The sequence below is a fragment of the Oncorhynchus masou genome, chromosome 20 (genome assembly GCF_036934945.1).
Source record: "Oncorhynchus masou masou isolate Uvic2021 chromosome 20, UVic_Omas_1.1, whole genome shotgun sequence".
NCBI classification, from domain to species: Eukaryota; Metazoa; Chordata; class Actinopteri; order Salmoniformes; family Salmonidae; genus Oncorhynchus; species Oncorhynchus masou.
In genome coordinates this window covers 21,169,148-21,184,866 of record NC_088231.1, presented here as the reverse complement: position 1 = coordinate 21,184,866, position 15,719 = coordinate 21,169,148, and the positions used below count along the sequence as shown (strand labels likewise).

At 47.2% G+C, this 15,719-nt stretch overlaps 1 protein-coding gene across 1 annotated transcript in view; it reads right to left on the bottom strand.

Moving 5' to 3' along the window:
- Positions 1-15,719, bottom strand: part of LOC135506583 (receptor-type tyrosine-protein phosphatase delta-like) — a 354,431-nt gene that overhangs the window by 178,121 nt on the left and 160,591 nt on the right. Inside the window, exon 8 of the mRNA XM_064925920.1 lies at positions 6,241-6,429. Coding sequence (XP_064781992.1) covers positions 6,241-6,429 — 189 coding nt within the window. The remainder of the gene's footprint in view (positions 1-6,240; positions 6,430-15,719) is intronic.

Genomic DNA, 15,719 nt, shown 5'->3' with positions numbered 1-15,719 from the left:
TAGAAAGAGAGGGGGAGCGGAGGACTAGAAATAGAAGGAGAGCGAAGGACTAGAAAGAGAGGGGGAGCCGAGGACTAGAAAGAGAAGGAGAGCGAAGGACTAGAAAGAGAGGGGGAGCGGAGGACTAGAAAGAGAGGGGGAGCAGAGGATTAGAAAGAGAGGGGGAGCGGAGGACTAGAAAGAGAAGGAGAGGGGGAGCGGAGGACTAGAAAGAGAAGGAGAGGGGGAGAGGAGGACTAGAAAGAGAGGGGGAGAGGAGGACTAGAAAGAGAAGGAGAGGGGGAGAGGAGGAATAGAAAGAGAGGGGGAGAGGAGGACTAGAAAGAGAAGGAGGGGGGAGAGGAGTGGAGGAATAGAAAGAGAAAGAGAGGGGGAGCGGAGGACTAGAAAGAGAAAGAGAGAGGGGGAGGAGGACGAGAAAGAGAAAGAGAGGGGAGCGGATGATTAGAAAGAGAGGGGAGCGGATGATTAGAAAGAGAGGGGGAACGGAGGACTAGAAAGAGAGGGGGAACGGAGGACTAGAAAGAGAATGAGAGGGGGAGCGGAGGACTAGAAAGAGAAAGAGATGGGGAGAGGAGGACTAGAAAGAGAAGGGGAACGGAGGACTAGAAAGAGAAAGAGAGGGGGAACGGAGGACTAGAAAGAGAAAGAGAGGGGGAACGGAGGACTAGAAATAGAAAGAGAGGGGGAGCGGAGGACTAGAAAGAGAAAGAGAGGGGGAGAGGAGGACTAGAAAGAGAAAAAGAGGGGGAGAGGAGGAAGAGAAAGAGAGGGGGAGCGGAGGACTAGAAAGAGAGGGGGAGAGGAGGAATAGAAAGAGACAGAGAGGGGAGCGGATGATTAGAAAGATAAGGAGAGGGGGAGAGGAGGACTAGAAACAGAGGGGGATTGGAAAGAGAAAGAGAGGGGAGCGGATGATTAGAAGGAGAAAGAGAGGGGGAGTGGAGGACTAAAAAGAGAAAGAGAGGGGGAACGGAGGACTAGAAAGAGAAAGAGAGGGGGAACGGAGGACTAGAAATAGAAAGAGAGGGGGAGCGGAGGACTAGAAAGAGAAAGAGAGGGGGAGAGGAGGACTAGAAAGAGAAAAAGAGGGGGAGAGGAGGAAGAGAAAGAGAGGGGGAGCGGAGGACTAGAAAGAGAGGGGGAGAGGAGGAATAGAAAGAGACAGAGAGGGGAGCGGATGATTAGAAAGATAAGGAGAGGGGGAGAGGAGGACTAGAAACAGAGGGGGATTGGAAAGAGAAAGAGAGGGGAGCGGATGATTAGAAGGAGAAAGAGAGGGGGAGTGGAGGACTAAAAAGAGAAAGAGAGGGGGAGAGGAGTGGAGGAATAGAAAGAGAAAGAGAGGGGGAGCGGAGGATTAGAAAGAGAAAGAGAGGGGGAGTGGAGGACAAGAAAGAGAAAGAGAGGGGGAGAGGAGTGGAGGAATAGAAGGAGAAAGAGAGGGGGAGCGGAGGATTAGAAAGAGAAAGAGAGGGGGAGTGGAGGACAAGAAAGAGAAAGAGAGGGGGAGTGGAGGATTAGAAAGAGAAAGAGAGGGGGAATGGAGGACTAGAAAGAGAGGGGGAACGGAGGACTAGAAAGAGAAAGAGAGGGGGAGCGGAGGACTAGAAAGAGAAAGAGGGGGAGAGGAGGACTAGAAAGAGAGGGGGAACGGAGGACTAGAAAGAGAAAGAGAGGGGGAGAGGAGTGGAGGAATAGAAAGAGAAAGAGAGGGGGAGAGGAGAATTAGAAAGAGAAAGAGAGGGGGAGTGGAGGACAAGAAAGAGAAAGAGAGGGGGAGAGGAGTGGAGGAATAGAAAGAGAAAGAGAGGGGAGCAGATGATTAGAAAGAGAGGGGGAACGGAGGACTAGAAAGAGAGGGGGAACGGAGGACTAGAAAGAGAAAGAGAGAGGGAGCGGAGGACTAGAACGAGAAAGAGAGGGGGAGAGGAGGACTAGAAAGAGAGGGGGAACGGAGGACTAGAAAGAGAAAGAGAGGGGGAACGGAGGACTAGAAAGAGAAAGAGAGGGGGAACGGATGACTAGAAATAGAAAGAGAGGGGGAGCAGAGGACTAGAAAGAGAAAGAGAGGGGGAGAGGAGGACTAGAAAGAGAGGGGGAGCGGAGGACTAGAAAGAGAGGGGGAGCGGAGGACTAGAAAGGGAGGGGGAGCGGAGGACTAGAAAGAGAGGGGGAGCGGAGGACTAGAAAGAGAGGGGGAGCGGAGGACTAGAAAGAGAGGGGGACAGGAGGACTAGAAAGTGAAAGAGAGGGGGAGTGGAGGACTAGAAAGAGAAAGAGAGGGGGAGCGGATGACAAGAAAGAGAGGGGGAGGGGAGGACTAGAAAGAGAGGGGGACAGGAGGACTAGAAAGTGAAAGAGAGGGGGAGTGGAGGACTAGAAAGAGAAAGAGAGGGGGAGGGGAGGACTAGAAAGAGAAAGCGAGGGGGAGTGGAGGACTAGAAATAGGGGGGAGAGAGGATTAGAAAGAGAGGAGGACAGGAGGACTAGAAATAGGGGGGAGAGAGGATTAGAAAGAGAGGGGGAGCGGAGGACTAGAGAGGATTAGAAAGAGGGGGGAGGGGAGGACTAGAGAGGATTAGAAAGAGGGGGAGCGGAGGACTAGAGAGGATTAGAAAGAGAGGGGGAGTGGAGGACTAGAGAGGATTAGAAAGAGAGGGGGAGCGGAGGACTAGAGAGGATTAGAAAGAGAGGGGGGAGTGGAGGACTAGAGAGGATTAGAAAGAGAGGGGGAGCGGAGGACTAGAGAGGATTAGAAAGAGAGGGGGAGTGGAGGACTAGAGAGGATTAGAAAGAGAGGGGGGAGTGGAGGACTAGAAAGAGAGGGGGAACGGAGGACTAGAAAGAGAAAGAGAGGGGGAGCGGAGGACTAGAAAGAGAAAGAGGGGGAGAGGAGGACTAGAAAGAGAGGGGGAACGGAGGACTAGAAAGAGAAAGAGAGGGGGAGAGGAGTGGAGGAATAGAAAGAGAAAGAGAGGGGTAGAGGAGAATTAGAAAGAGAAAGAGAGGGGGAGTGGAGGACAAGAAAGAGAAAGAGAGGGGGAGAGGAGTGGAGGAATAGAAAGAGAAAGAGAGGGGAGCAGTTGATTAGAAAGAGAGGGGGAACGGAGGACTAGAAAGAGAGGGGGAACGGAGGACTAGAAAGAGAAAGAGAGAGGGAGCGGAGGACTAGAACGAGAAAGAGAGGGGGAGAGGAGGACTAGAAAGAGAGGGGGAACGGAGGACTAGAAAGAGAAAGAGAGGGGGAACGGAGGACTAGAAAGAGAAAGAGAGGGGGAACGGATGACTAGAAATAGAAAGAGAGGGGGAGCAGAGGACTAGAAAGAGAAAGAGAGGGGGAGAGGAGGACTAGAAAGAGAGGGGGAGCGGAGGACTAGAAAGAGAGGGGGAGCGGAGGACTAGAAAGGGAGGGGGAGCGGAGGACTAGAAAGAGAGGGGGAGCGGAGGACTAGAAAGAGAGGGGGAGCGGAGGACTAGAAAGAGAGGGGGACAGGAGGACTAGAAAGTGAAAGAGAGGGGGAGTGGAGGACTAGAAAGAGAAAGAGAGGGGAGCGGATGACAAGAAAGAGAGGGGGAGGGGAGGACTAGAAAGAGAGGGGGACAGGAGGACTAGAAAGTGAAAGAGAGGGGGAGTGGAGGACTAGAAAGAGAAAGAGAGGGGGAGGGGAGGACTAGAAATAGGGGGGAGAGAGGATTAGAAAGAGAGGGGGACAGGAGGACTAGAAATAGGGGGAGAGAGGATTAGAAAGAGGGGGAGCGGAGGACTAGAGAGGATTAGAAAGAGGGGGGAGGGGAGGACTAGAGAGGATTAGAAAGAGGGGGGAGCGGAGGACTAGAGAGGATTAGAAAGAGAGGGGGGAGTGGAGGACTAGAGAGGATTAGAAAGAGAGGGGGAGCGGAGGACTAGAGAGGATTAGAAAGAGAGGGGGGAGTGGAGGACTAGAGAGGATTAGAAAGAGAGGGGGAGCGGAGGACTAGAGAGGATTAGAAAGAGAGGGGGAGTGGAGGACTAGAGAGGATTAGAAAGAGAGGGGGGAGTGGAGGACTAGAGAGGACTAGAAAGAGAGGGGGAGCGGAGGACTAGACAGGACTAGAAAGAGAGGGGGAGCGGAGGACTAGACAGGACTAGAAAGAGAGGGGGAGCGGAGGACTAGACAGGACTAGAAAGAGAGGGGGGAGTGGAGGACTAGAGAGGATTAGAAAGAGAGGGGGAGCGGAGGACTAGACAGGACTAGAAAGAGAGGGGGAGCGGAGGACTAGAGAGGATTAGAAAGAGAGGGGGAGCGGAGGACTAGACAGGACTAGAAAGAGAGGGGGGAGTGGAGGACTAGAGAGGATTAGAAAGAGGGGGAGAGGAGGACTAGACAGGATTAGAAAGAGGGGGGGAGCGGAGGACTAGACAGGACTAGAAAGAGAGGGGGAGTGGAGGACTAGAGAGGATTAGAAAGAGGGGGAGAGGAGGACTAGACAGGATTAGAAAGAGGGGGGGAGCGGAGGACTAGACAGGATTAGAAAGAGGGGGGGAGTGGAGGACTAGAGAGGATTAGAAAGAGGGGGGAGAGGAGGACTAGACAGGATTAGAAAGTGAAGGGGAGTGGAGGACTAGACAGGACTAGAAAGAGAGGGGAGTGGAGGACTAGAGAGGATTAGAAAGAGGGGGGAGAGGAGGACTAGACAGGACTAGAAAGAGGGGGAGTGGAGGACTAGACAGGATTAGAAAGAGGGGGGGAGTGGAGGACTAGACAGGATTAGAAAGAGGGGGGAGTGGAGGACTAGACAGGATTTGAAAGAGGGGGGAGGGGAGGACTAGACAGGATTAGACAGAGGGGGAGTGGAGGACTAGACAGGATTAGAAAGAGGGGGAGGGGAGGACTAGACAGGACTAGAAAGAGAGGGAGTGGAGGACTAGACAGGATTAGAAAGAGGGGGGGAGTGGAGGACTAGACAGGATTAGAAAGAGGGGGGGAGGGGAGGACTAGACAGGATTAGAAAGAGGGGGGGAGGGGAGGACTAGACAGGATTAGACAGAGGGGGGAGTGGAGGACTAGACAGGATTAGAAAGAGGGGGGGAGGGGAGGACTAGACAGGACTAGAAAGAGAGGGGGGAGTGGAGGACTAGAGAGGATTAGAAAGAGAGGGGGAGCGGAGGACTAGACAGGACTAGAAAGAGAGGGGGAGCGGAGGACTAGAGAGGATTAGAAAGAGAGGGGGGCGGAGGACTAGACAGGACTAGAAAGAGAGGGGGAGTGGAGGACTAGAGAGGATTAGAAAGAGGGGGGAGAGGAGGACTAGACAGGATTAGAAAGAGGGGGGGAGCGGAGGACTAGACAGGACTAGAAAGAGAGGGGGGAGTGGAGGACTAGAGAGGATTAGAAAGAGGGGGGAGAGGAGGACTAGACAGGATTAGAAAGAGGGGGGAGCGGAGGACTAGACAGGATTAGAAAGAGGGGGGGAGTGGAGGACTAGAGAGGATTAGAAAGAGGGGGAGAGGAGGACTAGACAGGATTAGAAAGTGAAGGGGAGTGGAGGACTAGACAGGACTAGAAAGAGAGGGGAGTGGAGGACTAGAGAGGATTAGAAAGAGGGGGAGAGGAGGACTAGACAGGACTAGAAAGAGGGGGAGTGGAGGACTAGACAGGATTAGAAAGAGGGGGGAGTGGAGGACTAGACAGGATTAGAAAGAGGGGGGAGTGGAGGACTAGACAGGATTTGAAAGAGGGGGGAGGGGAGGACTAGACAGGATTAGACAGAGGGGGAGTGGAGGACTAGACAGGATTAGAAAGAGGGGGGGAGGGGAGGACTAGACAGGACTAGAAAGAGAGGGGAGTGGAGGACTAGACAGGATTAGAAAGAGGGGGGGAGTGGAGGACTAGACAGGATTAGAAAGAGGGGGGAGGGGAGGACTAGACAGGATTAGAAAGAGAGGGGGAGGGGAGGACTAGACAGGATTAGAAAGAGGGGGGAGGGGAGGACTAGACAGGATTAGAATGAGAGGGGGAGGGGAGGACTAGACAGGATTAGAAAGTGAAGGGGAGTGGAGGACTAGACAGGATTAGAAAGAGGGGGGTAGTGGAGGACTAGAGAGGACTAGAAAGAGGGGGGGATAGAGGACTAGAAAGAGGGGGGGGAGGAGGACTAGACAGGATTAGAAAGAGGGGGGGGGAGGAGGACTAGACAGGATTAGAAAGAGGGGGGTAACATTTAGTTGCCAGTATTTTCCCGCTGATCACTCCATACCTGAACGGAGCTGTTTGATTCGCCCGTTGTTATTGGTGGTGTTGACAGGGAGGAAGTCTTTAAACCAGGTGATTTCTGGGTCGGGGTTGCCGCTAGCAGCACACAGCATGGTGGCCGTTCTAGAGCGTTCCACCACCTTCAGCTGGGGACCCATGTCTATGGTGGGGAAACCCGAGGGGAGCTGATCCTCTGGAGGCGAGAGAGAGAGAGAGAGAGAGAGAGAGAGAGAGAGAGACAGAGAGAGAGACAGAGAGAGAGACAGAGAGAGAGAGAGACAGAGAGAGAGAGAGAGAGACACAGAGACACAGAGAGACACAAAGAGAGAGAGCGAGAGAGACAGAGAGAGAGAGCGAGAGAGACAGAGAGAGAGACAGAGAGAGAGAGAGAGACACAGAGAGAGAGACACAGAGAGAGAAAGACACAGAGAGAGAGAAAGAGACACAGAGAGAAACACAGAGAGGGACACAGAGAGAGACACAGAGAGACACAGAGAGAGACACAGAGAGAGACACAAAGAGAGAGACACAAAGAGAGAGAGACAGAGAGAGAGACACAGAGAGAGAGAGACAGAGAGAGAGACAGAGAGAGACACAGAGAGATGAATCAACTGGGAAAGAATCAGAGTAGTGAAGTCAACTGCCAGTGATTCAGTGAGTCATGACTCTCTCTCTGATTCATGAATAAACTGCCCTCATGTTCCAGTGATTCAGTGAGTCATGACTCTCTCTCTGATTCATGAATAAACTGCCCTCATGTTCCAGTGATTCAGTGAGTCATGACTCTCTCTCTGATTCATGAATAAACTGCCCTCATGTTCCAGTGATTCAGTGAGTCATGACTCTCTCTCTGATTCATGAATAAACTGCCCTCATGTTCCAGTGATTCAGTGAGTCATGACTCTCTCTCTGATTCATGAATAAACTGCCCTCATGTTCCAGTGATTCAGTGAGTCATGACTCTCTCTCTGATTCATGAATAAACTGCCCTCATGTTCCAGTGATTCAGTGAGTCATGACTCTCTCTCTGATTCATGAATAAACTGCCCTCATGTTTCAGTGATAGTGTGTTGCAGTGCCACCCCAGGTCAATATAGTATAGTATAGCATAGAATAGTACAGTATAACATAGTATAGCATAGCATAGTATAACATAGAATAGTATAGTATAACATAGTATTGCATAGCATAGTATAGCATAGAATAGAACAGTATAACATAGTATAGCATAGCATAGTATAACATAGAATAGTACAGTATAACATAGTATAGTATAGCATAGCATAGTATAACATAGAATAGTATAGTATAACATAGCATTGCATAGCATAGTATAGCATAGAATAGAACAGTATAACATAGTATAGCATAGCATAGTATAACATAGAATAGTACAGTATAACATAGTATAGCATAGCATAGTATAACATAGCATAGTATAGTATAACATAGTATAGCATAGCATAGTATAACATAGAATAGTATAGTATAACATAGTATAGTATAGCATAGCATAGTATAGTATAATACAGTATTGTATAGTATCGTATAGTATAGCATATAATAACATAGCATAGTATAGTATAGCATAGTACGGATGACCTTGTAGAGGTCACGAATCAATACGTTTTTTTATGTATTTTTGTCAACAAAGTCGGCAGACTTTGGGGCGGCAGGGTAGCCTAGTGGTTAGAGCGTTGGACTAGTAACCGGAAGGTTGCGAGTTCAAACCCCCGAGCTGACAAGGTACAAATCTGTCGTTCTGCCCCTGAACAGGCAGTTAACCCACTGTTCCCAGGCCGTCATTAAAAATAATAATTTGTTCTTAACTGACTTGCCTGGTTAAATAAAGGTAAAATAAATAAAAAATAAATAGTGTAGTATATCACAGTATGGTGCAGCGTGGTACAATATAGTGTGGTATGGTGTAGTGTGGTATAGTATAGTATAGTGAAGCGCAGTGTGGTTTAGTACAGTGTAGTACAGTGTAGTGTAGTGTAGTGTAGTATAGTATAGTATGGTATATCCTGTGTAATATGGTGTAGCATATTATAGCATCGTGTGGTATACTATAGCATAGTGTGTTATAGCGCAGTACGGTATAGGATAGTGTAGTGTAGTATGGCATAGTGTTGTATGGAGTAGTATAGTATGGTATAGTGTTGTATAGTGTGGTATAGTATAGCGTGTAGTAGTGTGGTCTGGTGTGGTATAGTAAAGTGCAGTATGGTGTAGTATAGTGTAGTATAGTGTAGTATACCGTAGTATAGTGTAGCGTGGTACAGTGTGGTGTGGTATAGTGTAGTATATTGTGGCATGGTGTGGTCTAGTATAATGTGGGGTAGTATAGAAAAGTATAGTATAGCATGGGGTGGTGTAGTGTAGTATAGTATAGTGTAGTATAATGCAGTATAGCATGGTGTAGAGTAGTGCAGTATAGTGTGCTATATACTACACTGTGGTATAGTATAGTGTGTGTGGTATAGTGTGGTACGGTGCAGTATGGTGTAGAATATTGTAGTATAGTGTGGTATATATCACACTATGTGATAGTATGGTATAGTGTGGTAGGATGCAGTATAGTATGGTATAGTATAGTGTGGCATTGCAGTATGGTAGAGTATGGTATATTTTGTGTGATATGGTGTAGCATAATATAGCACAGTGTGGCATAGTATAGCACGGTATAGTGTAGTATAGTGATGTATAGCGTAGTATGGTATGGTATAGCATAGCGTAGTGTAGTATAGTAGAGTGTTGTATAGTGTGGTATAGTATAGCACAGTGTAATATTGTGCGATATAGTGTGGTATAGTGAAGTGTAGTGTAGTGTAGTATAGTGTAGCATGATACAGTATAGTGTGGTATAGTGCAGTACATTGTAGTATAGTGTAGCATGGTTCAGTAGAGTGTGGTATAGTGCAGTACAGTGTGGTACGGTGTGGTGTAGTATAGTGTAGTATATTGTAGTAAAGAACAGCGGAGTATAGCATGGGGTGGTGTAGTGCAGTATAGTATAGCGGAGTATAGTGCAGTATAGTGTGGTATGGTATATAGTAGTACAGTGTAGTATAGTGTAGTATAGTGTGGCGTGGTCTAGTATAAGGTGGTGTTCTATAGTGATGTGTAGCATAGCAGAGTATGGTGCAGTATAATGTGGTGTGGTATAGTGCAGTACAGCGTGGTACAGTGTAGTATGGTGCAGTATAGTATAGCGGAGCATGGCACAGTATGGTGCGGTACGGTATGGTGTAGTATAGTGTAGTATAGTGTAGTACAGGGTAGTATAGCGTAGTATAGTGTAGTACAGTGTAGTATAGTGCAGTATATTATGGTACAGTGCAGTATAGTGTAGTATAGTGTTGTATAGTGTGGTATGGTGACGTATAGTATGGTATAGTGCGGTATGGTGTAGTATAGTGTGGCGTGGTCTAGTATAAGGTGGTGTAGTATAGTGCAGTATAGACCAGCAGAGTATAGCAGGAGGTGGTGGAGTGCAGTATAGTGTGGTGTGGTATAATGTAGTATAGTATGGTATAATGCAGCTTAGTGTAGTATAGTGTAGTATAGTGCGGTGTAGTGTAGTATAGTATAGTATGGTGCAGTACAGTGTAGTATAGTGGGGCGTGGCCTAGTATAATGTGGTGCTGTATAGTGTAGTATAGTATAGCGGAGTATGGTGCAGTATAGTGTGGGGTGGTGTAGTATAGTATAGTATGGTGCAGTACAGTGTAGTATAGTGGGGCGTGGCCTAGTATAATGTGGTGCTGTATAGTGTAGTATAGTATAGCGGAGTATGGTGCAGTATAGTGGGGTGTGGTATAGTGCAGTACAGGGTGGTACAGTGTAGTATAGTGTAGTATGGTTCAGTATAGTATAGCGGAATATGGCGCAGTATAGCATAGTGGAGTATGGTACAGTACGGTTTGGTGTAGTATAGTGTAGTATCGTGTAGTATAGCACAATAGAGTGTAGTATTGTGTAGTATAGAACAACAGAGTATAGCATAGGGTGGTGTAGTGCAGTATAGTATAGTGGAGTATGATGCAGTATGGTGTGGTACGGCATAGTGTAGCATAGTGTAATATAGTGTAGTATAGTGTAGTATAGTATGGCACAGTGTAGTATAGTGGAGTATAGTGTAGTATGGTGTGGTACGAAATAGAGTAGTATGGTGTAGTATAGTGTAGTGCAGAACAGCGGAGTATAGCATGGGGTGGTGTAGTGCAGTAGTATAGTACAGTGGAGTATGGTGCAGTATGGTGTGGTATGGTATAGTGTAGTATAGTATAGTGTGGTACAGTGTAGTATAGTGAAGTATAGCGCAGTATGATGTGGTACGGCACAGAGTAGTATAGTGCAGTAAAGTGTAGCATAGTGTAGTGTAGTATAGTGTAGTGTAGTGTAGTATAGTGTAGTATAGTGTAGTATAGTGTTGTATAGTGTAGTGTAGAACAGCGGAGTATAGCATGGGGTGGTGTAGTGCAGTATAGTGTAGTATAGTGTAGTGTAGTGTAGTATAGTGTAGTTCCGTGTAGTATAGTGTCGTATAGTGTAGTTTAGTGTCGTATAGTGTAGTTTAGTGTAGTTCAGTGTAGTATAGTGTAGTATAGTGTAGTATAGTGTAGTATAGTGTAGTATAGTGTAGTATAGTGTAGTATAGCGTAGTATAGCGTAGTGTAGAACAGCGGAGTATAGCATGGGGTGATGTAGTGCAGTATAGTGTAGTATAGTGTAGTGTAGTATAGTGTAGTTCCGTGTAGTATAGTGTCGTATAGTGTAGTTTAGTGTCGTATAGTGTAGTATAGTGTAGTATAGTGTAGTATGGTGTAGTTTAGTGTAGTATAGTGTAGTATAGTGTAGTATGGTGTAGTTTAGTGTAGTATAGTATAGTATAGTGTAGTATAGTGTAGTATAGTGTAGTATAGTATGGTATAGCGTGTTGCTGTGCTTCCCCAGGTAGATTAAACAGACATTATAACCATTACATCCATTATAACTCTGCTCACTATAAGGCTTTCCAGTACTTATAGCATGAGACTGAAGAGAGGAGAACTGCTGTTCAAAGACTCTCTCCGTCTCTCTCTCTCTTTCTTTCTCTCTCCCCATCTCTCTCTTTCTTTCTCTCTCCCCGTCTCTCTCTTTCTCTCTCTCTCCACGTCTCTCTCTCTCTATGTCTCTCTCTCTCTCTCTCTTTCTTTCTCTCTCCACGTCTCTCTCTCTCTTTCTTTCTCTCTCCACGTCTCTCTCTCTCGCTCTTTCTTTCTCTCTCCACGTCTCTCTCTCTCTCTCTCTTTCTTTCTCTCTCCACGTCTCTCTCCACATCTCTCTCCCTCTTTATCTCTCTCCCCGTCTCTCTCTCTCTCTTTCTATCTCTCCCTCTTTTTCTATATTGTTGACATTTTGTCAGGAAATGCAGCTCTGTCTCAGGTTCTGCTGTGGTGCAGTGGTTGCAGAGCCTTTCCTCTACAGGGAGCCAGGTTTTCCTGTGTCTACCCTTCTCAATGGCAAGGCTGTACTCACTGAGCCTGTACTTTGTCAAGGTTTTTCTAAGGTTTTGATCAGTAACCATGGTCAAATATGTAGCCACTGTGTACTGTCGATTTAGGGCCAGATAGCACTGCATTTTGCTTTGTGTTTGTTCTTGTGTTTCCCAATAAGCAATGTCGTCTTGTTTTGACTGTGTTATAATTTGGTTAATTCTGATTGATTGGATGTTCTGGTCCTTCATTATGTTAGTAGAACAGGTTTGTGAACTCAGCCTCAGGACCAGCTGGATGAGGGTACTGAGGCTTCAGTGTGTTAGTAGAACAGGTTTGTGAACTCAGCCTCAGGACCAGCTGGATGAGGGGACTGAGGCTTCAGTGTGTTAGTAGAACAGGTTTGTGAACTCAGCCTCAGGACCAGCTGGATGAGGGTACTGAGGTTTCAGTGTGTTAGTAGAACAGGTTTGTGAACTCAGCCCCAGGACCAGCTGGATGAGGGGACTGAGGCTTCAGTGTGTTAGTAGAACAGGTTTGTGAACTCAGCCCCAGGACCAGCTGGATGAGGGGACTGAGGCTTCATTATGTTAGTAGAACAGGTTAGTGAACTCAGCCCCAGGACCAGCTGGATGAGGGGACTGAGGCTTCAGTGTGTTAGTAGAACAGGTTTGTGAACTCAGCCCCAGGACCAGCTGGATGAGGGGACTGAGGCTTCAGTGTGTTAGTAGAACAGGTTAGTGAACTCAGCACCGGGACCAGCTGGATGAGGGGACTGAGGCTTCAGTGTGTTAGTAGAACAGGTTTGTGAACTCAGCCTCAGGACCAGCTGGATGAGGGGACTGAGGCTTCAGTGTGTTAGTAGAACAGGTTTGTGAACTCAGGACCAGCTGGATGAGGGGACTGAGGCTTCAGTGTGTTAGTAGAACAGGTTTGTGAACTCAGCCCCAGGACCAGCTGGATGAGGGGACTGAGACTTCAGTGTGTTAGTAGAACAGGTTTGTGAACTCAGCCCCAGGACCAGCTGGATGAGGGGACTGAGACTTCAGTGTGTTAGTAGAACAGGTTAGTGAACTCAACCCCAGGACCAGCTGGATGAGGGGACTGAGACTTCAGTGTGTTAGTAGAACAGGTTTGTGAACTCAGCCCCAGGACCAGCTGGATGAGGGGACTGAGACTTCAGTGTGTTAGTAGAACAGGTTTGTGAACTCAACCCCAGGACCAGCTGGATGAGGGGACTGAGACTTCAGTGTGTTAGTAGAACAGGTTTGTGAACTCAGCCCCAGGACCAGCTGGATGAGGGGACTGAGACTTCAGTGTGTTAGTAGAACAGGTTAGTGAACTCAACCCCAGGACCAGCTAGATGAGGGGACTGAGGCTTCAGTGTGTTAGTAGAACAGGTTAGTGAACTCAGCCTCAGGACCAGCTGGATGAGGGGACTCAGACTTCAGTGTGTTAGTAGAACAGGTTAGTGAACACAGCCCCAGGACCAGCTGTATGAGGGGACTGAGGCTTCAGTGTGTTAGTAGAACAGGTTAGTGAACTCAACCCCAGGACCAGCTGGATGAGGGGACTGAGACTTCAGTGTGTTAGTAGAACAGGTTAGTGAACTCAGCCCCAGGACCAGCTGGATGAGGGGACTGAGACTTCAGTGTGTTAGTAGAACAGGTTTGTGAACTCAGCCCCAGGACCAGCTGGATGAGGGGACTGAGACTTCAGTGTGTTAGTAGAACAGGTTTGTGAACTCAGCCCCAGGACCAGCTGGATGAGGGGACTGAGACTTCAGTGTGTTAGTAGAACAGGTTTGTGAACTCAGCCCCAGGACCAGCTGGATGAGGGGACTGAGACTTCAGGGTGTTAGTAGAACAGGTTTGGGAACTCAACCCCAGGACCAGCTAGATGAGGGGACTGAGACTTCAGTGTGTTAGTAGAACAGGTTAGTGAACTCAGCCCCAGGACCAGCTGGATGAGGGGACTCTTTTCTTTGCTCAGCTCTTGGCATTGCAGGTCTTGGTAATGATATGAGAGGGGGTCACTGTATTTTAGATGTTTCCAAAACATAATTGCTCTTTTTTTAGTTTTTATTATTAGTGGATATTGGCCTAATTCTGCCCTGCATGCATTTTTTTTGTAGTTTTCCTCTGGACATGTTGGAGAATCTTACAGAACTCTGCATGCAGGGTTTCAATGGGGTGTTTGTCCCATTTGATGAAATCTTGTTTTGCAAGTGGACCCCACACCTCGCTGCCATAAAGTGCAATTGGTTCAATGACATATTCAATTAGTTTAAGACAAATTTTAATAGGTATATGAATTTGAATTGGCTTTTTAATGGCGCAGAACGCCCTGCGTGCTTTCTCTCTCATCTCATTCACTGCCTCATTAAGGTGTCCAGTTGAGCTTATTGTTAAACCTCAGTAATTGCAGTGTCTGTAGTACTCTATATATTTAAACCTCAGTAATTGCAGTGTCTGTAGTACTCTATATATTTTGTACCAATTGAGAACTTTGGTCTAATTCCCTGAGATGTGGATCTTCGCTGGAAAATCATTATTTTAGTATTTTTGGGGTTTACTGCCAGGGCCCAGGTCTTACAGTACTGCTCTAGCTGGTCCAGGCCCTGCTGTAGGCCATGTGCTGTGGGTGACAGCAGGCATAGGTCATCTGCAAAGAGTAGGAATTTAACTTCTGAATTGTGGAGACTAACACCAGGGGCTGAGCATTTTTCTAGAATAATGGCCAATTTGTTGATGTAAATATTGAAGAGTGCAGGGCTCAGATTGCAACTGGTATCTTCTGTGCTGTTTTGGGCCCATCTGTATGAATGTCTGATGTTGTACAGCTGTCTGGGCTGTGAATGTCTGGTTGTTTCCATGTCTTTCTTTTGAGGAACAACACAATTTGACTGTGATGTCTCCCTGTCGCTCTTTCTCCCGCTGTCTGTCTCTATCTACCCCCTCTCTCTCTCTGTCTCTCTCTCTCTCTCTATCCCTGTACCTCTCTCTCCATCTCCCTCTCTCCCTCTGTCTGTCTCTATCTACCCCCTCTCTCTCTCTGTCTCTCTCTCTCTCTCTATCCCTGTACCTCTCTCTCCATCTCCCTCTCTCCCTCTGTCTGTCTCTATCTACCCCCCTTTCTCTTCCTCTCTCTCTATCTCTCTCTCCCCCCGCCTCCCCCATTCCTCTCTCCCTCTCTTTATGAACCTATATACTCAAGGACACCCCTACATAACAAACACACACCAGGGTTTTTATCTAATGAGGGATCACCTTGTTTGTTGAATACAGTATACAGGTCCTATCCAATCAGAGCCTTGTTTGTTGAATACAGTATACAGGTCCTATCCAATCAGAGCCTTGTTTGTTGAATACAGTATACAGGTCCTATCCAATCAGAGCCTTGTTTGTTATATACAGTATACAGGTCCTATCCAATCAGAGCCTTGTATGTTATATACAGTATACAGGTCCTATCCAATCAGAGCCTTGTTCGTTATATACAGTGTACGGGTCCTATCCAATCAGAGCCCACTTTGTTATATACAGTATACGGGTCCTATCCAATCAGAGCCTTGTTTGTTATATACAGTATACGGGTCCTATCCAATCAGAGCCCTGTCTGTTATATACAGTATACAGGTCCTATCCAATCAGAGCCTTGTATGTTATATACAGTATACGGGTCCCATCCAATCAGAGCCTTGTTTGTTATATACAGTATTCATGTCTCATCCCATATTACACTTCTGCAACTCTCTGCAACTGATCTTAATATAGAGAGTGACGTTAGCATTAGCCTGAGTCCATTAATATACATGTGACTGCTAGCGTTAGCTTCTGGTCCATTAAGGCACCACAGATGAAGTAGGTCAAAGAGTGGATGTCCTCAACTGTAAATAATCAGCCATGTTAGAACATAGACTGGGTTCCCATGCTCTTAGGACTGCCACATCTCTCTCTCTCTCCATGCTCTTAGGACTGCCACATCTCTCTCTCTCTCCATG